Source organism: Artibeus jamaicensis, unplaced genomic scaffold (genome assembly GCF_021234435.1).
Source record: "Artibeus jamaicensis isolate MK-2021 breed Jamaican fruit bat unplaced genomic scaffold, CSHL_Jam_final scaffold_1964, whole genome shotgun sequence".
NCBI classification, from domain to species: domain Eukaryota; kingdom Metazoa; phylum Chordata; class Mammalia; order Chiroptera; family Phyllostomidae; genus Artibeus; species Artibeus jamaicensis.
In genome coordinates this window covers 72,547,552-72,568,108 of record NW_026522030.1, presented here as the reverse complement: position 1 = coordinate 72,568,108, position 20,557 = coordinate 72,547,552, and the positions used below count along the sequence as shown (strand labels likewise).

General features: G+C 38.3%; 1 protein-coding gene across 2 annotated transcripts in view; it reads left to right on the top strand.

The window, feature by feature from the left end:
- The window catches only part of FAM120A (family with sequence similarity 120A), a 141,332-nt gene that overhangs the window by 10,152 nt on the left and 110,623 nt on the right, over positions 1–20,557 (top strand). For both annotated transcript variants that reach the window (XM_037128695.2, XM_037128694.2), the window contains exons 2-3: positions 9,674–9,920; positions 13,716–13,798. In XM_037128695.2, the coding sequence (XP_036984590.1) occupies positions 9,674–9,920; positions 13,716–13,798 (330 nt within the window). The remainder of the gene's footprint in view (positions 1–9,673; positions 9,921–13,715; positions 13,799–20,557) is intronic.

Sequence of the window (20,557 nt, the reverse complement as noted above, 5' to 3'; positions counted from 1 at the left end):
GAACATTACCTGGTTGTCCTGTGGGTCTTTTACAATGCATGTGATAAATGGGTATGTAAACCAGTTGGAGACTTACCAGCTACTCAGACCCTCTGTGCAAAGCAGTATTATGGCAGAAGATGGTAGAAAGTTTGTGTTCAAACCCAGTGGCCACCTGACATAGAGGTGACACCTAAGTTATGCTGCTTTTTTTAGGAGATGTGCTGAAGACATAAAAGAGGTGAATGCTTAGGGAAGTTGGCTGAAGTTAGCCATTTTCCTTGTTTTGCCTGATTCTGTCAAACATTGTTTTTAGGCATCTCAGGGCCAGTATAGAGTTGAACTTGACACACTAAATTATCTGTAAAGGTGACGGTAAGTCTGCAGTAGTTAAGGATCTTTGATCTGGAAACATGATCCTTTTGTGCCCCAGTCATTTGGCATTTCCTACTTGTCTCTGGAATAAATTGGCTTCCTTACAAAGACTAAATCTACCATGCTTTTGTTGTTTTGCCATTTAGTGTAGAAAAGTAGACTGGAGTGTATATTGCTGGAGGATTGACTTTTTGTTGTGCAGTGCCTTGTTCATACCAGGAGCAGGAGTGCCAGCCAGCCCAGACTGGGGAGGGCTGCCTCACTGCACTGCTTAGATGAACATGAACACTATGGTGTTTCACTTGCCTGTACCTATGTAAGTCATAAAATATTCCAGTAAAGAGTTTTCAAATGTCACCAACTTGAAATAAATGGTATCAATCTGAGATTCTGTAAATTATGGAACTTAAAAAATTTTTGCATTGTTTAATTAATTTATTTTTACAATTAAAAAATTGTTTTTTAAGTATAGTTTTCTGCCTTTTGGAACTTAAATTTTAATGTATTGTATTTTGGAATTAGATTTTCAACAATGATGTTACTGTTAGGAGTTTGCAGAGTTATAAAATTAATATAGTATGAGTATACTAAAACAAATATTGTTGGTCTTTTCTATTTTTTCTGTCATTTTTATATTTTCACTTTTAAAGTTTATAAAGTTTAATTTGCTTTTTTATGAAATCTGTCTTATTAATTTTTTTGGCAGAGAAAGAAAAGTTTTATTATTGAGTAAGTATATGACCCCTTCTACTATCACATCACAGTCTGCTTAAGAGATTGCAAAGGAAAAAAAAGAAGTCACACTCTTTTATATAGTGTGGCAGATACAGTCCATTACATGCATGCCAATGTCATTACCCAAAGGAAAAATAAAATTTCTATCTTTTGACAAGTTGAACATTATATCATGGAGCCAAGTGACTGAGAATCCTGAGAAGATGGAGAGGGTGGTTGTCACTCTTCATTATAAATTTTTATTTTTAAAATTGTGGTAAACTATACATAACAAAAATTGTACAGTTGTTCAGTGGAAATTAAATACGTGCTCACTGTTGTGCAGTTTTCACCACCATCCCTCTCCAGAACTTGCACTTTCATATTTCCCCGAATCTCATCCATGGTTTGAAATCTCTTCCCTTTCAAAGGTGATTTCAGTTTTTGGAAAAGCCAGAAGTCAAGGGTGCCAAATTTGGACGGTAGAGGGGTGGAGTCGCCTGGATGATGACTTGATGTTTTGCCAGAAAACTGTGTAAGATGTGAAGTCTGAGCCGGTGCACTGTTGTGATGAAGCTGCCAATCATCAGTTGCATAGCTGCAGCCTTCTGAATCATCTGAATACTTTTGAGGAGGAACATTCAAGCTGAATGCTAAATTTGATACAGATTTGTTGTTGTTTGCTCAGTCATTTTTAATGTGACAACCACACAGTATACATGCTTGCTCAATGGGGTCTACTGCCCCAACTGACTAGTGCAGTGAAGTCGTCATTGTTCACACATCTGCATTCTAGTCCACTCTCCTTGGCTGCCAGGTTATGTGGCTGATGCGCAAAACCATTCTCATTATATTAACACTGGCTTGATTTTTTTTCTGGACAGACCTCATACAGAACCTTTTGCATATTCATTGCTTTCGCCTTTTGACCTCTATGAATAATGCTATGAAAATGGGTACCCATATATCTGTTTGACCGCTTGCTTTCAATTGTTTTGGATGTATACCCAGCAATGGAATTGCTTGGTCATGTAGTAATTCTATGTTAAATTTTTTGAGAAAGCACCATACTATTTTCCATAGTATGCACTAGTAGCTGTACCATTTTACATTCTCACCAGCAATGTGTGGTGGTTCCCACTTAACATTCTTATTAACACTTATTTCTGTTTTTTGGCTTTATTTTTATTATTATTATTTTTTGGTAGTAGCTAGCTCATTGTGGTTTTGATTTACATTTCCCTTACAATTAATGAAGCCAAGGGTCTTTTTCTGTGTCACACCTTTATTTTAAAAGGACTTTTTTTCCCTTGCTTTTAATGACTGCCGCAACCAGTTTTTATCAGCAAGAGAGATATGTAAGGTAGGAAGCTTATTAAACTTGATTTCAGACTTACTGTGAAGGAGAGATTCTCTTTTAGAGACATAGCTAATATGGATTATAACATTTAAATTGCCTTTTGAAAGTACGTGTCAACAATAAACATCTTCCATCAAATTAGAGTTGACTTTTATGTTCTCATTCTTCTGAACTTGAGTAGTGAGTAAGTAGCTTCAGTTTTACCCACTTATACCTAGTGACCACAGTTCTGCTGGATAAAAGTGAACACCTGATAAACAAAAACCCCCAGATATTTAGGTCAACTAATTCTCTTTTGTTCAGATTGACTTGTATCTTTTAAATCTGGTAGCTGGTTGGGGGATGTGTCCCATTATTGAGCTGATATAAAATTATTCTAAAGAAAAACCATATGTATTTTTTTCTTTGTGTCAGAAAAATCTGTATATGACAACTCATAATGTTTCAGGTCTGGTATCAGAGGTATGAAGAAGCAGATCCCTTTTCACATAGCTTCCTTAAAAATTAATAAAAGCTGACATTTATCAAGCACTTCTTATTTATGAATGATTCTGAGCTGTTTACATAGTAACTCATTTAATCATCACAGCTACCCTGTGAGGTAGGGGAGTACTATTATCTTTGCAGATGAAGAAATGGAAGTACAGAAAATATTAAAGTAGGCAGTAGAGTTCACTCACCTGATGCCAGAGACAAAACCTCACTGTGCAAGTGCTTCTTCACTGGAGATTAGGAGTAAGTAACTTTGTTACCTTTTCATTTTATGGGACTGTCCCATAGCTGCTTTCAGCATTGATAAATAATTTTACTTGCAAAGTAAGCTTGGGAATATTCCTTGTAAAAACAAAAATTTTGATGTAGCTGCCTTTTTAATGATGAAACTTAAATCTATTGAGATAAAAATTTACCTAGGGTTTTTGGTAAATATATAGTAGAATAAAAATTTTCCCCTTCTAAGTACAAAGTCCTTCATTGAGACGAGAAATAGGGCATTTTACTAGCTATTGAAGCTCTGTAATGCTGACTGCATTCACTATATTTCTTGTGGACAGATGTGTGGAGAAGGGAGGCAAGGTGTTTAGTGGTTCCAAGGTGTTGGTTGTAGCTCCTATGCTCTATGCAGGGTGGTAGGATTTTACCTCTTTGATCTGAAGCTGCATTCTGATACGGTGTGATGGCAGCCACAGCAAAAATAAATCATGGTCTTCTACCTTTAAGGTGGTAGGGGTCTCTGGTTACCAGCATAGCGGCGGCATTTTCTGTAAGGAGGCCACTCATGATTTTAAGTCTGGTTCACTCTGTAGGGAGAATTTTTCTCCTTCTGTTAGTTGTAGGTAAATAAGTCAGGCTTAATGTTCTAGGTTGCTATATACTTTTTGAGAGTTCAAATTGAAATAATTTTTCCAACACTGTATCTAATAGTTTTGCTCACTTCTAGAATTAAGTAGACTAACCAATTTCATTATACTGTGCCTAGTTTAAGCCAGGATTTGGAAGGCCAGGGAACTGGAGAACAAAACGCAGGTGACATTATAGATTAGACAAGATGGGAAATGGGAGTAAAGGAATTCAGACCAGAAAACATACTTGAAGGAAAAAACAGCTGATGTGTCAGACCCTGCTAACCAAAGGTGTTAACTATCCTCTACATTTAATTTTTATTTTTAATTAAATAATTGCCTCTCAAGTTCTGTTTTGACACAACCCAGACCTTTTCCTATACCTACCCAAACTGCAGCTAGCCTTTATACCCTACCTCATCCTCTGCACCCAGTTCTTTATCAGGCTCTTTGACTTTTGGTTGTTGGACTTCCTTCATTCGTTCACTCACTCACTCACAGGTCTGTTAACCCAGTCCCATCTGTGGGAGGCCTTCTCATTCCCTTAGTCTAGTTGTCCCTGGAGAGTTGTGTTTTCTTTTGTAGGCTCTTAGAGACATTGCCCACTCACCTGATGAAGTAGCTAAAAAGTCTTTTAGCTGATGTCTTTTAGCTGTATATTATTGAAATTTTTCTTTTCTCTCTTTATTTTGTAAAATATTTTATTTATTTATCTGTAGAGAGAGGGGAAGGGAGGGAGAGACACATCGATCGGTTGCCTCGCGAACACCCCCAGTTCAGGCCTACAACATAGGCAGTGAATTGAACCATGAATTGAACCTGGAGGGAACCTTTTGATTTGCAGGATGATGCCCAACCTACTGAGCTACACCAGTCAGGGCAAAATTTTTCTTTAAAATAAACTTTTTGGAAAAATTTTTGGTTTATAGAAAAGTTGCAGAGATGGTTCAGAGTTCTCAAGTATCCTTCACTCAGTTTCCATGCATATCCTAGGAGCTGGTATAATTGTTAAAACTGAAAAATCAGCATTGGTGAACACTGAACTGCATTGTATACTTCATTCAGATTTTATCTGTTTCTTGCCTATGTCCTTTTTGGCTCTAAGACCCAATCCTAGGTACCCTGTTCTTAAAGCTGACTCAACTCATTGGTCCACTCTGGTCTAAAACAGCTCAGCCTCTGTTCCTCTTGACACTTTGGAGGACTGATCAGGTATTTGTAGGCTGGCCTCAGATTTTGGCTCTCTGATGTTTTCTTATGATTTGGGGGAAGTACGCAGGGGCACAGTGCCCGTCTCATCACACTGTACCACAGGGTGCATGATGTCAGCAGGACTTAGTTGATCATGACCCTGGTCACTTGGTGAAGGGGGTGTCTGGCAGGCCTTTGCTCTGTGATATGACTGTCATCTCATTTGTTGGTTTAGTTCCTGTAAGTTGTTACTCAGTGCAGCTCACATTCAAAGGTAGGGGAGGTATCCTACATTATTATTTGAATTCTTTAGGGAAGATTTGTACCTGTCCTCTTTATTTCATCATTTATGTATATCAGTATGGACTTGTGTATTCATTTTGTACTTCGGGTTATAACCCAATACATATTATGTCATTTTGTTACACAAATTGTTCTAGCTTTGGTCATTGGGTATCTTTCAGGTGGGCTCCTGTGTCCCTCTGACACGCCCCATCCTTCGTTTACGAACACTGCCTTTCTTTTTGGCACTAAAAAGTAGATGCTCCAGGCTCACCTTGGATTTTTTTTTGTCTCAGCATCACCCATTTTTCTCAAAGGTTGTCCCTTTTAATGGACCAGACCCGGGTTCAGGTGTTCATACTTCTGAGTGTTGCTGCTTCTCAAGCCTCAGCTGACAATTGAGAGATGTATATGTGTAGGCTAACTTATATGTACACACTTAACTCCACTGATTTCTGTGCTACCTGTCTTGTCACTTACCTACCAGTCCTTAGAGATGTCTCCACGGTTAATGCAACAGCACAGGGTCATGTTGGCCTCTTTTCTTTGCACATTTTAAATCCCCTTCTCTGACAGGGAGGCACCAGCTTACCCACCAACCTTACACACACAAGTGGTTTCAGCATTGCTGACCTGCAACCCTGGGAGACAGATTACCAACACGGATTTAGTGTCTGTGTGCCAGTCTCTGTCCTCAGACCTCACAGCTTCAACTCAAAACTTGTTTTCTAAAGTTAGCTTGGGGAGTTTCCCCCACCCTGCTCAGTTAGGTTATTTCAGAAATTTTATAATACAATTTGATATATTTATCAGTCTGCATTCTATCCTGGTATCCCTGACATCGTAGCAGATATTTAAAAAATTTGTGTACATTGAAGTTCATTCTCTCTGTGAGATGTATAATCATTTGAGTTTGGAGAGATACACACAGTCATGTTGTGTCCACCACCCAGACAGCCCTTAACTTTTTCAGGGTTTTCTTTTTCTTAAGTGAGTACTGTTGCACCCCACTTCCATTGCTTGCCCATTAGGAGGTATCACATCTCTGTTACCTTGTGGTTTTTAATGCCATGTTGCCTTTCTCTGCATAAAGGTGCAAGGGATTTAAAGTTGGGGAAGGATTTAAGAAGTTGAAGGAACCTAAAATATCCACTAATTTTATATTCCTAGCTGGGCAGGTTGGGCATCAAGCCAGAATTGGAAACTAGAAATTTTGGTTCTCTCCCCCATCCCCGTAACTGTCATTCTGGGTGTATGAGACAGAAAAGATGAGCAAGACCAGGGCACATACTGCCTCACTTTGCTTTAATTCAGGTTTGAAGTCTGTGCCTTTGGGTGTGGTTTCTTTATTTTTTGTTTTAGGAGGTTAATTCTAGCAGGCAAGTATTTGTTTAATGTTGAGTGAGCTTTGGGGGAGGATTTAAGGTGTTGTTAATCATTTGTAAATTCGTATTGTAATAAGTTATTAACAGTTCATTCACTTTGTTTTTAATGCCAGTCTGAAACCAAATGCTTTGAAAGAACACAGAATTGTATTTGGGGAACAGGTGATTTTGGAGTGCTCCACTTTGCACCGCCTAGAGGCGGATGAAAACACCACCTAGAGGCAGATAAAAACTTTGGAATTCTCTACCGGATGTTGGCTTCTGCTGAACAGAGTATATCTTACTAATCTTTATAGGTAGTTTAAAGACTCTTAGAGGGATCCCAAAATGGGACCATCAGTGTTTTTCATTCTTTTGGTGCTTCCTGGGTGCTAGGTACCTAGGCTTTGATATACAAATGAGTACTGTTCATTGTCATCTGGCATAAGAGAGACATGTGAAAGGGGGAGCATTTGTCTCCACTTTGGTGGCACAGAGGTGGCCAGTATTGGTATGGCTTATACTAGTGCTCCTTAGCTTTTTATGTGATTTTTTTAAAGGTCTTTCATAAGCATAATTGTACTGCCTTAATACAACTATGGTTGTTTTTGCTTTTTCCCTTCCTATCTTTTGCCACAGTTTTGCATGGTTGAATGTATAGGATATCGTATTCTGAAATGTATTTAGTCTTTTGTCTTAAGCTTTTCCCAAGTTTCTCCACAATGTCATGTAGCTTCTGTATTTTCCTAGTTTCTTAATGTTAACTTATTTTTTCCCCCAGGAGTCTACCCTGACCCTTTTTAGGTTTCCGATCTTTTTTTTTTTTATTGGGTGTGTTGGTTTCTTAGGCTCTATTTCCTGTTGTAAGATTACTGGGTCAGAGAGCAAGACCATTTTACAACTCTGGAACTACATTGCCTATTGTTTTACAACCCAGCAGCCTTTTTGAAACCATGCCAGAGTAGACTGATAAACTGCCTACTCTGCCTCTATCACCTGCTGCTTTCTCCACGGTCAGTGGGGTGGGGCTGTACACACACCACACTCACCTCTGGGCTTTGCACCTGGCTCTTCCCCTTATCGAACACCCATGTGGACAATCCTGGAAGGACTGATCCCTTCCCTTACCTCTAGGTGGTTGTGTGGATGATGTGGTAGTAATGGCATGAGACATGGCACTGATGGGCAGCAAATAGGCTCTCAGGGAATATAAGCCACGTCATCTCTGGGCTTCTTTTCTGGAGGTAGGCAGGGCCAGGCTCTGAACTACTTATAGCCTCGGTTTCCCAGAAGAATGGGTTAGTCAACTCTCACAAAATACAAATATTGAGTATTGCAATACTGAACTCATGCATTCAGTTCTGCCTCATCTGTACAAGCCGTCTGATCTATGGAGCAAGCAGCCATGCTGTCTTTTCTAGAACTCCTTGGAGGGGTGGGGAGCAAGGGTATGGTAGCTCACATCCTTTCATTTCATGGACTTTTAGAGATTGTGCAGACCTACAATTGTCAAAACAGCCAGGAATTACTGGTTATTTTTAAGTGATTTAAGATGTTGCAAATACGAAGTTCTGTGTAATAAGTGATTTGAGGTAGGGAACTTGGACTTGAAGGTTATCCTTTTTAGAGTGAAAAGATGAAGCTGGCCTAATTTTAGAAAAAGTTTTTAACTATACTTTTCTATTTTAGTGGATGTATAGTGTTTTTAGATTTAAGAGATGATGAAACAAGATTCTCCTATTCTGAGAAATGGAACATTAGATAACTAATTGCATGTTTTATTTTTTCTTACAAAATCTTTTTGTCAAAAACTTTATTTCAGGAATGCAAGAAATTATGTTTCCTTTAAATATGTATTTTTAAAAGGTTTGCTTTGCCTCTAAATGAAATTTCATTGTAACTAATTTTCCATCAAAATTTGGTGACTGATTCTGTTAGGAGAACCAGTGAGAAATTAGAGTAATTCCACAGTGATACATAGCAGATGACCAGTGAACATTAAAACTTAATTTCTAATGTAATTTAATTTTAATTCATATAGCCATATATTGGACATCATAGTTGTAGAAATGTACATTTAAGGGCAGGTGATTTTCAGTTTTAACGTTCTATGGAGAGTAAATTTTCCACAGGAGCTGAATGACCTGATTTAGTTTAAAATTATGTTTACCTTATTGTAGAAACAACCAAAAAAAAAAACCTACAGATTTTAATGAGTTTGGTGAATGAGTTTGGGAAACAGCAGGAGAGGAATCAATGGTCTTTAACTTTATATATTTTAGGAAAATGTTTTTCAATGCCTTTTGGTATATGTTTAAGATCAAAGAGGCTTTGGGCACCTTTTACTTGAGGTAGGTTGGGGAACTGTTTGCAGTGTGAGAGCCAGCAGAGTAAAGAGGCTTTGGCTATAGTTTTCATCACTAAAAAGGCATAAATTTAGCCTTAGTCTCCATGGTGGTCCTGAACCTGATGCTGCACCACCAGGCCTGGTCTTTGCACAGAATAAGCATGTGACAATTACTTGAGGGTAAATGTGTTTATTCTTATTAATATCACCATATGCTGAATGCTTTGGTATATACAACTAGTATATGAATATACTTAACTTTTTAAAAAAATCCTTCTGATTATTTCGCCTATTTGACAACATTTGATCTACTTTGAAGAAATTATTCTGGTTTCACTGAGGGTGGCTGGCTTCTCTCTGTTACATTCCTTTGCACTTTATTTTCCTGTTCTGTCTCTTTTGTCCCAACACCCCTTTTTCCTTCAAAATACTGTATTTTGTTGGGGCTTGGCATTGTGTAAGCAAGGTGATCTTTGAACTTGACAAGAAACCGGAAGTTAATTTTCAGTGTTTAGGAGATCATATGTTACTGATCGGGACATGATTTCCCATTCGAGCAGTGTGCTGCACACTTTTATCGATGGAACTTTGGACTGTTTGGTTCTCTTGGGTCTTTTCCATATATGGGGTTTGCGGATTCTGTACAGACATGTCTGCACATTGAGCATGTGTGCTGCTGTGGTGCCCAGCCTCTGACCAAGTGTCCTTCTCACTTGCACAGGTTGCGCAGAGCATCGAGGACCATCATCAAGAAGTGATTGGTTTCTGCAGAGAAAACGGCTTTCATGGCTTGGTTGCATACGATTCTGATTACGCACTGTGCAACATCCCCTACTATTTCAGTGCCCATGCCCTAAAACTGAGCCGGAATGGGAAAAGTCTCACCACAAGCCAATACCTGATGCATGAGGTGGCCAAGCAGCTGGACCTGAACCCAAACCGCTTCCCTATCTTTGCCGCTCTCTTAGGTAGGTGGGCAATGTGAAAACTGTCTCAAGTCATAAAGGACTCCTATACAGAGAACATAGTGATATTTTAAATTTTAGGTCTGGAGTGTTTTGAATTCTATCTTAAATTTAAAAGAACCAAGGAAGGGCTCCTCCGCAAAAACAATTGTTAGTATTATTTTGGTGTTGCTGGTAATGTGCCTCTTTTGTTCTGTTGTGTTCATTTATGTATTTTGCTGTCTGGGCCAAAAAACTAATTTTGTGAATAAATTTATTTAAAGTTTGGGGAAAGTAACATTTTTCAAAATCACACATATTAACACAGTCCCACTATGAAAATTAGACATTTAAACCTTTGGCATAAATTATATTTGTTATAGAAGAAAATATGCTGTGGAGTTAGTACTGTACTATTGGGTTTCTCCCCTCATTTTAGGACATTTACTACTTTAAAAGAAAAACAACAAAAATAAACTATCTTATCTTGTTTTATATTTTAAGTAAGTATATAAATGTCTTTAAATTTCCCTTGGAGGAATTTCTTATGTTGAATACTTAGAAAGAATGGAACTTTTTTTTTTTTAATAATCACTTCTCAGCCTTTTTTTTTTTTTTTTTTTTTTTAAGATTTTATTTATTTATCTTTAGAGGGGAAGGAGAGAGGGAGAGAAACATCAATGTATGGTGGCCTTTCGTGCGTCCCCTGCTGGGAACTGGCCTTCAGGGAAGCAGCCTGCAACCCAGGCATGTGCCCACTGAGCTACACCATCCAGGCAGAATGAAACTTGTTTTAACTAAGGTTTTATATACTGTATTTAATTTTTTTGCTTAAAAATGACTTTACAGTAGTTAATAGTCATGTGTCAGTTTATGTCTGCATTTTATGATTATTTTCTTTTTTCCCTCTTTTGTCAGCTCCGTCTTCATGTCTGTAGCCACTTGAATATCCAGCTCTAGGTTGTTGTGAGTTTATGAGAATTGTGTCCACAGTAGAAGTAAACATGTTTTTTTTTTTTTTTTAAATATTTTATTTATTTATCTTTAGAGGGGAAAGGAAGGAGAGAAGGAGAGAACTGGCCTGCAACCCAGGCATGTGCCCTGACTGGGAATCGAACCGTGGTTGCTTGGTTCCCAGGCCCGCGCTCAATCCACTGAGCTACACCAGCCAGGGCAGTAAACATGTTTTGAACGAGGCCCTCCTTCCTGAATGAACCACAGTTCAATGGGTTTCATTAAAATGGGTTTTAATGAAACCCATTGAACTGTGGTGATGGGATTGAAAGCTGTTTGTAACACACCAAGTCTTACTGAAAAACATGTGGCCTCAAGATAGTGAAATCACATTGTACTTTCTCAGTTTGTAGTAGTCTGTGGAGGTTAGCAGCCCAATCTGGTTGTATTAAGAAGGGGATATATTGTGGATTACTTTTAGAAATTTCTAGTTAACGGATTTTTATAAATATTCCCAAAAAAGTTCTACACAATTAGATATTATTGTAAGCAAGCCACAGTTTTTCAGTTTATTTGGTGATAGCATTTCAAATTGTATCACTACCAGTCACAAAATTTCCTAACTTTTTTTGTTTATTTGAATCTAATCTTAAATATGTGTCTTTAGCTTGGCTGTTTTCTGTACATCTTCTTAAGCAAAAGTTTCATATTTACTTAAATGCTATGCAAAACAACTTGGGGATATTAATTGACTTTATTTTTTTTTAAGATTTCATTTATTTATTTTTAGAGAGAGGGGAAGGGAGGGAGAAAGAAAGGGAGAGAAACATTGATTGGTTGCCTCTCCTACGCACCTGACTGGGGAACCGAACTGGCAACCTTTGGCTTTGTGGAACAATGCCAAACCAACTCAGCCACACAGGTCAACACAGCTAATTGACTTTTCATGGTCTAGAAAATTATATGCTTTTTAGAATATGAATACCTTAGTTAGTTTGAGATACAGAAGATATTTATTTTATTTCAGAAACACTGAGTATATTTCTTGGGATTTAATGACAACTCATACTCTTAGCTAAATTATTTTGTGAAATTTTAAAATACACAGGAAACAATCAGTAATATTTTGAAAAGTTAGTAATGAATTACTGTGTTTTTCAGACTATAAGACTGCACTTTCTCTCCACCTGCCCCAATGTGGAGGGAAAGGTGGTGCCGTCTTATAGTCTGAATGTAGAGTGCCTGGCTCACTGTGGGGGGGGGGTGGAGTGGGGTCACAGGTTTTTAATATTTTACCACATTTTTTGCTTCAAAAAGTTTTTTCCTATTTTCCTCCTCTAAAACCTAGGTGTGTCTTATGGCCTAATGCATCTTATAGTCCTAAAAATACAGTAATTTAGGGCTTGGAATTTCTTCAGAAAGTTTAAACAAGTTATGGGCAAACTCTTAATTGGATGAGCATATTTTAGATTTTGTTTAAAAAGATTATTATTTTTTTCCATTTTATAGTAGAAGGTATAGCTTTATAAGTTGTATTTTAGAAAAGTTGAGTGGAGTCCTGGCTGGTCTGGCTCAGTGGATTGAGTGCTGGCTTGCAAATCAGAGGGTCACTGGATTGATTCCCAGTCAGGGCACATACCTGGGTTGTGGGCCGGGTCCCCAGTTGGGGGTGTGTGAGAGGCAGTCACACATTGATGTTTCTCTCCCTCTCTTTTTGCCTCCCTTTCTCTCTCTAAAAATAGAGGAATAAAATCTTTTATAAAAAGAAAAGTTGAGTGGAATATTCATCTAAAATGTGTTTAACTCATGTTTTAATAGACTGTTACTGAGGTTGGAATTGGAAATAGTTTTTCATGTAGAAGCTTAAACAAATCTCAGACACTTCATACTTCACAGTGAAGTTCTGTGCAGTCCATAAACAGGAAAGCAGTGCAAAGTAGTGACTACGTGCAGTTACGACGTAGCCCTGCTTCTCTGGATATCATGGCAGTTCAGTACTTTTATATTGTGATTTTGTGTGCTAGAATATTATGATTAGGAATATTGCAAATGATCTCACCTTGTTTTGCTTTCTATTAGCAGCTAATTAATGAATGTATTATCTCCATGTGGTGGTGACTGAATTATGATAGAAAAATCACAGAATTATTTAGGAAATTACTGCTTTTAAATTGCATCCGGATAACTACATACTGAAGATGTCAGTATATCGGGCATGGAGCATTACAGTGAAGGGAGAATGTTTCCTCAAAATGTAGCTTCTCCACTGAATACAGTTCTTATTTGTAACATACCCTGTTGGTAGGGTGCACAACTGAATGACACTGCTTGATGGTGTTGTGGTCTTTTCTTTGTCACATCTATTTGTAGGTGGTGGTGGAAATTGCAGGAGGAGGGTAGGTAGTTGATCCATGCCACAAGAAATAGTTGTTGTCACTTAAACCTTGTTGCAGATTCCACCTTTGCTATTGAACTAGTTCACAGTGTGCAGTGGTTTCATGAACCAATGAAAACTTGTATCAGGTGAGCATTATCAGGCTGACCTTAGTCTTGTGCTGGGAAGTTGCCTAGGTTGTTACACAATGTATCCACTGTAAATGCTGTTGGAAGTGTACTACAAATTCATGTTGTACTTGAGGCAGCTGCAAGAAGTCTGCCTGCTATATGCTGTTTTATATTTAAAAAATATTCCCCATTTCTGTGTGGAAGTTTTATGTGGTTACCAAGTGAGTTGGTCCTAAAAAGTCATATTATAAAGTCTAAAGCAAAGAAATAAAGGTAATTTTCAGATTATAACATGCAGTGATGAGTTTCCCTGTGTCACTCATGGTGATAGCTTTTATAGTATCCATGTTTGCGTTCCAGGAAATCACATTCTACCTGATGAAGACCTGGCTTCCTTTCATTGGAGTTTACTTGGTCCAGAACACCCACTAGCCTCACTTAAGGTACAAATTAATTTCATTTCTAACTTTGGTAATCATCAACTGTTGACTTTGCTATACTTTAATATAAATAATGACCCTTACTGTAGAAGGAACTGTACCACAAAGTTAACAATGTCATGCTTTCCCCTAAATTCAGGATTAGTATTGCCTTAAAAAACAATCTGCCTTGTCTTATTTCTAAAACCTATATTGTAGAGAAATTATAAATGTTCTTAAAAAATTCCTTAAGCCCAATTGTGTGTCAGTAGATGAGTGGATAAAACAACTATGGGACATTTACACAATGGCATACTACTCAGCTATAAAAAAGAAGAAAATTTTACCCTTTGTGACAGCATGGTTGGACCTGGGCAACATCATGTCAAGGAAATCCAGTCAGAGAAAGACAAATACCATATGACTTCACTTATGGAGTCTAATGAACAAACTGAACTAACAAGGAAAATAGAGACAGACTCATAGATGGGGAGCAGGCTGACAGCTCTGAGAGGGTGGTTAGGGGATGCAGCAATGGAGCAAAACAGAAAAAGGACTCATGGATATGGAAAACAGTGTGGTGATTGCAGGGGGCCAGGTATAAGGGGATAAATTTTAATGGAAAAAAATACAATAAAAAATAAATTTTAAAAATATCCTTAGAGAAATTCTTCATGCCTTGCATCTAGAAGATGGAATTCTTTCAGCTAAAAATTTTAAATGTTAATTTTCTTATTTACAAATACTAACTTTTAATATGTAATACAGTCATCTGTTACTTATATATCAGTGTCTTGATACATTTCGTAACTTTCTTACACATTTTCTAAAACTGCAAAAGTCTATTTAAGACTTTAATGCTTTTTAGATGATGGAGACCAAAGTTCATTAGAGAAATGGTCCATTTGTACTTAATTTTGTTCAGAGAAAGTATTTTATTAACATAATATTTATTATCTTTCTCCCCTTCCTGTTTGTGAAAGTTATGAACATCTGAGAAGATGCACTAACTTTGGTTTTCTAAAATGGGAAGGTTTATGGTTTGATGTGTGCACAGTAGTGGAATTGATATGAGCCACTGGGAAGCTTGGAGTTGTACATGTGAGTGGCTTCTTGTGGTTTTTCCAGTTCCCTGTGCTGGGTAAATTGGCTGTGGCATTCTGTACTATTAGTGTTAAAATCACATTTGCAGTTTGTTAGGTGGGGAATTAAGAAATCGGGATGTAGACTAGCTGGCAGTTTGGTTCTCACTTCCTTGTAGTGAAGGGGAAGTTGTATGGAATAGTTTCCGAAGGTACTTTTTCTGTAAAAGTCTGAGTTCTGTCAGAATTACTTCCCTCCAGAAGATGGGTTAGTTTCAAATTAGAGTTTTTGTGTTTTGTTTTTTTTAAATTTTTTTAAATTTATTTTTTATTGATTATGCCATTACAGTTGTTCTATTACCCCCCTTCACTCCCCTCCACCCTACCCCTCCGTCCCCACCATTACCCCCCTTTAGTTTATGACCATGTGTCTCAAGTTCTTTAGATTCTATATTTCCCATACTATTCTTGCCTCCCCCATCTATTTTCTATCTATTGTCTATGCTACTTATTTTCTGTACCTTCTCCCCCCTTCTCCTCCTCCCACTCCCCTGTTGCTAACCCTCCTTGAGATCTTCATTTCTATGTTTCACCCCTGATCTAGCTGTCCGCTTAATTTGCTTTTGTTTTAGGTGTGGTTCTTAATAACTGTGAGTTTGCTGTCCTTTCACTGTTCATGTTTTTTTAACTTCTTTTTCTTAGGTAAGTCCCTTTAGCATTTCATATAATAAGGGCTTGGTGATGATGAACTCCTTGAATTTGATCTTATCTGAGAAGCACTTTATCTATCCCTCCATTCTAAATGAAAGTTTTGCTGGATAGAGCAATCTTGGTTGTAGGTCTTTGGATTTCATGACTTGGAATACCTCTTTCCAGCCCCTTCTTGCCTGTAAGGTCTCTTTTGAGGAATCCTCTGACAGTCTGATGGGGACTCCTTTGTAGGTGACAGTCCCCTTATCTCTTGCTCCTTCTAGGATTCTCTTCTCCATTTTAATCTTGGCTAATGTAATGATAATGTGCCTTGGTGTGTTTCTTCTTGGGTCCAACTTCTTTGGGACTCTCTGAGCTTCCTGGATTTCCTGGAAGTCTATTTCCTTTGCCAGATTGGGGAAATTCTCCTTTATTATTTGTTCAAATAAGTTTTCCACTGGTGGCTGTTCCTTTCCCCCTCTGGTACCCCTATAATTCGGATGTTGGAGCATTTAAAGATGTCCTGGAGGTTCCTAAGACTCTCCTCATTTTTTTGAATTCTTGCTTCTTCACTCTTTTCTGTTTGGCCATTATTTGGTTTCTTCTGGTCCACTCCATTGATTTGAGTCCCAGTTTCCTTTTCATTGGTATTGGTGTCCTGTGCAATTCCATTCATTTCAATTAGTTTCGCCTTCATATATTTGTCTAATTTGTGGCTATAATCAACCAGTTCTGTGAGGATCCTGATCACCAGTGTTTTAAATTGTGCGTCTGAGAGTTTTGCTATTTCTTCATTGCTTAGATTTATAGGCTCTGGGGCTTTGAGATCTTCTTGAGCCATTTTTGGTCTGTTTGCGCCCGTTAAGTATGAGGAGCGGAAACCTCGGACTCCCAGGTAGCTGGTTTGTGATTCTGTATGTGGACATGTGGTCAGAGCGGGGAAATGGCGGCCCCCTCTGCTGTTTCTTGCCGCTGGGTGAGGAGCAGAGCTTTAGGTGGTTCACCAGGGCGGGGCCATTCAGAGTCGCTGGGTTATGACTCTGTATGTGGAGGTGGGGTCAGAGCGGGAAAATGGCAGTGCCCTCTGCTGCCGCTTGCAGCGGGGACCCACTGGGTCCCGTCCAATCGCCCACTCCCTCGCTTGTCTATCCATGCACACGAATGCACGACCACAGTCAACCCGCAGCCCTGCTCCCTCGCTGTTTCCCCGAGGTCGCTCGCTGTGTCTCTCACTAGGTCCAACCCTGCGCCTGGATTCCTCGCGCCTGAGTCCGTCTCACTAAGTTGCCCTGTGCTACCCTGCTCCACCAGCTGCTGGTTTCGCCCCTCTTACTGGTCAGGCTGAAGAATTTGTTGTTAACAGACTTCCAAAAAGTTCAATTTTTCGTGTTCTGGCTGTGTTTTCTGTTGCTAATATTTAGTTGTCCCTAAACTCGGTTGTGTGAGAAAGCACGGCGTCTCCACCTATGCCTCCATCTTGGCGGGAGTTTGAGTTTTTGTGTTTTAACTGAGAGTGAACTTTGGTGATACTTGAAAGTTAAGTGGAATTCCTTCCCCATCTCTTGTTTTGTTCTTTGCCACCCAGAACCCACTTTTTGTCCCCTCTTACTAGCATGACACGGTGTTTTCAGTCCTAATAGTTCTTGGTGTGGAGTTTTTCAACTTCTGTCCCAAAGTCAATCAACCTTTTTCCTCTTGTTAGAAATGACTTGTTTTCTTTCCCGTTTTTTGTCCTTGAAGGACAACAGCTTTTTAACTGCTGTTTACATTTATGAAGTGCTATAAATTTGTAGTCTTCATTCTAAATTCCTAATGATTCCATTATTTAAATGCAGATTTGGAAAAGGAGAATGTTAAATTGGGTAAACTTAAAGATATTGTGCTCATTACATTTAAGTAGTATACTTTCATAAGTTGAGACAAAATGAAGACTTGTTTCTTACAAGGTTTAAGTGTTTTTGGGTAATGGACTGAGAGGCTCCCAGGGTCCTAGGCCCGATGCACATATCTAAGTTGAGCTAGCCTTACTTCATTTTCAGAGGTTAAAAGCAAGGAGCTGTTTGAAGAATTATTTAAAAACTAATTTATCTGTTTGGTTACTAACATCATTGTGTCATGTGTTTTTCCTTAGTATTTTTGTTAAGAAAAATATTATATGTGAAAAGTTGAAATAGAAAATGTCTATCAATATAGCCATCATCTTGGTTCAACAATTAACATTTTGCCTTGAAGTATTTATATTTATATCTTTGTTTTTTAATTCAACTATTTAGAAGTTGTAGCTTCATAACACTTCACCTGTGAAAACTTCCATTTATACAATCTTCACCTAAAAATAAGGGTGATCTCTAACTTATTCATACTAGTATCATCACATCAACTAAATTAGGAATAATTCCCTAATGCCATTGAATATTAAGTCTGTATTTAAATATTTCCAGTTGCTCCCTGAAAATCATTTATAGCATCATTGCTTTTTTAAATTAGGATCCAATCAAGTTTTATGCATTATTATCATTGCATATTTTAAATATTATGTGTGTTTTTATGGCATAATAAAGAAGCAATCCAAAATAATTTTTCAGTGACTTGATAAGTTGTAGGACTTTTAAAGTCACATTTCAAAATTACAAGCACATCGGACTTTGAGTTAAAAAAGAAAAAAATTCCAGTACTTTTTAAAAAAGATTTTATTTATTTATTTTTAAGTATGGGGAAGGGAGGGAGAGAGAGAAACATCAATGTGTGGTTGCCTCCCATGCAGCCCCCACTGGTGACCTGGCCCACAACCCAGGCATGTGCCCTAGGCGGGGAATAGAACTAGTAATCCCCTGATTCTCAGGCTGATACTCAGTCCACTGAGCCACACCAGTCAGGGCTTTTTAAAAATTCCAATCCTTTTATGTTTTGACCTTATATACACATTTTCTGTGTGTACCATTATTTCAGTCATCTTAAAATAGATGCTGGGCGATTGAATGTGATCATTTTTCCCCCCCATGAACATTGCTGTTATATAGCATCCTATCTGCTTTTTAGTTTCTTCTTTTTTCCAGTTATTAAAGTAACCTGCATCTTTTGAAAATTTGGTTAGTTGTCACTTATGAAACTTTCTCATGAGTTCTGTTAGTCCTTTTAACACTGTATATTGTATATACACAGCTTTTAAAAATATGTGATTTTGGCCTTAGCTAGTGTAGCTCAATGGACTGAGCGTGGGCCTGCAAACCTTAACGTTGCCGGTTCCGTTCCCAGTCAAGGCACACGCCTGGGTTGCAGACCAGTTCCCCAGTTGGGGGCCTGTAAAAGGCAACCAGTTTATGTGCGCTTGCACTTTGGTCTCTTTCTCTTTCTCTTTCTCCCTTTCTTCTCTAATTGTAAATAAATAAAGTCTTTGAAAAAACAATATCTGATTTTGCATCCCCCAGTTCAAGTTGTCTTTGGTCTATTCTGTTTATCCTACTGTATTTGTAGCATTTTGCCAAAGTCAGATCAACTTGATTATTGTTCATAAGGGGTTGGTGTTATGTGAACTCTTTATCTAATAAATTCAAAGCACTCCTTAACGTGTATTACCATCACCTACATGCTCTCAACATTTTAACCTCACTGTCCACAGTGCTGGTTGAGTTAAGAGGAGAGCATGTCTAGGGTGGGCCTAAAGGTTAGGGACTATGAGAAGAACCTGCAGGGTCAGGAGGAACATGAAATGATTAGCTCATGGGATGGCATCCACAAAGAGGAAGTTGGGAAGGAAACACAATTCTGTTATGTGCTGTCTTACTTAATCATTAGGGATCATGCTCACTAGGAGCATGAATGCAAAGCTAGACATACTTAGAACCTGAAATCACTTGAGGGTTGTAGGAAAGGGGAAGTAAGGTGGCCAGTTAGGTTTTAAGATTTTTCAATACTTCAGTTGATCTTAAAAGCTGCGAGTAAGATGATATTAAGTTTCTTGGATTTGGGAGTAAAGAATACATATTTCTTTTGTATTCAGAACAGCGGGAAGCCTTTGGGGGTGTGGAGCAGCCAACTCTGATGAGATCACTTGGCCATAAGCACAAGCTAAATGAGCACCCTTTTTAAAATGGGTTTTCTGAGGATTTTATTGTTTTATTTTGAGTTCTGAGTTGTGGGATTTCTTGTTTGTAGGTGTAGGTATTTAGCTGTTTTAATTTTAAAATGTTTTTAACTGGACCATTACTTACAGTTCTTTGTATGGTTTTTGTGTTCTCAAAGCTCATGCATTTCTAGTTTTTATTTCCATCAGTTGTTCATGACCCCCTCCCACCATCTTCTTTGTATTGGACAAATCTTGCAAGTTTTATTCTGGCCTTTTCCTCTTCCAGACGTTCTGCAAGCATTGTTCTGTACAGTTACTCGGTCTCCGTATTGCTCTCCCTATATCACAGCTCAGTTGTGGTGAGCAGGCAGAGAAAACCCTCCCCAGTTCATCTCTGTCCATCAACTAGGGCCAGGCCTATACTGTGCTGCCAGTTGACATACCTCTTCCAGAACCCCTTGCTTCTGCCTCTTCTCAGAGCTCCATCCAAGACCCAGACTTTGCACATCTTCCTTTCTGATTTAAATATTCTGTAGTGTTTATAACCCTACCTTCCAATGAACTGATTTTCAGTCATTCACCTTCCTTTGAGAGCATTGCTTTTTCCTTATACAGCTGGATACTGGGGCGGTCTATCAGGTTACATCAAGAATAATACTTTGGTTTAAATTTTAAATTTACATAGATTTTACCCAAAGTTATCCCTAACTTTATACTTTTTAATGTCTTATTGTTTGCCATCAAAAGTCACTAAGTAGTCTTTTTTTACAAGTGTGTATAGGAATAGTGTGGTATTCAACCCCAGGGAAGAGGAATCTAGGCTGGTTCTAAGAGAGTAGCATATTAGGGTCCCAGGAACATGGAGTGGACACAAGGGTGAGGTTGGGGCACATGGCAAGGCTCTCTCAGTAGACCTCAGGATGAAGTGCCAGCACAGCCATTCTC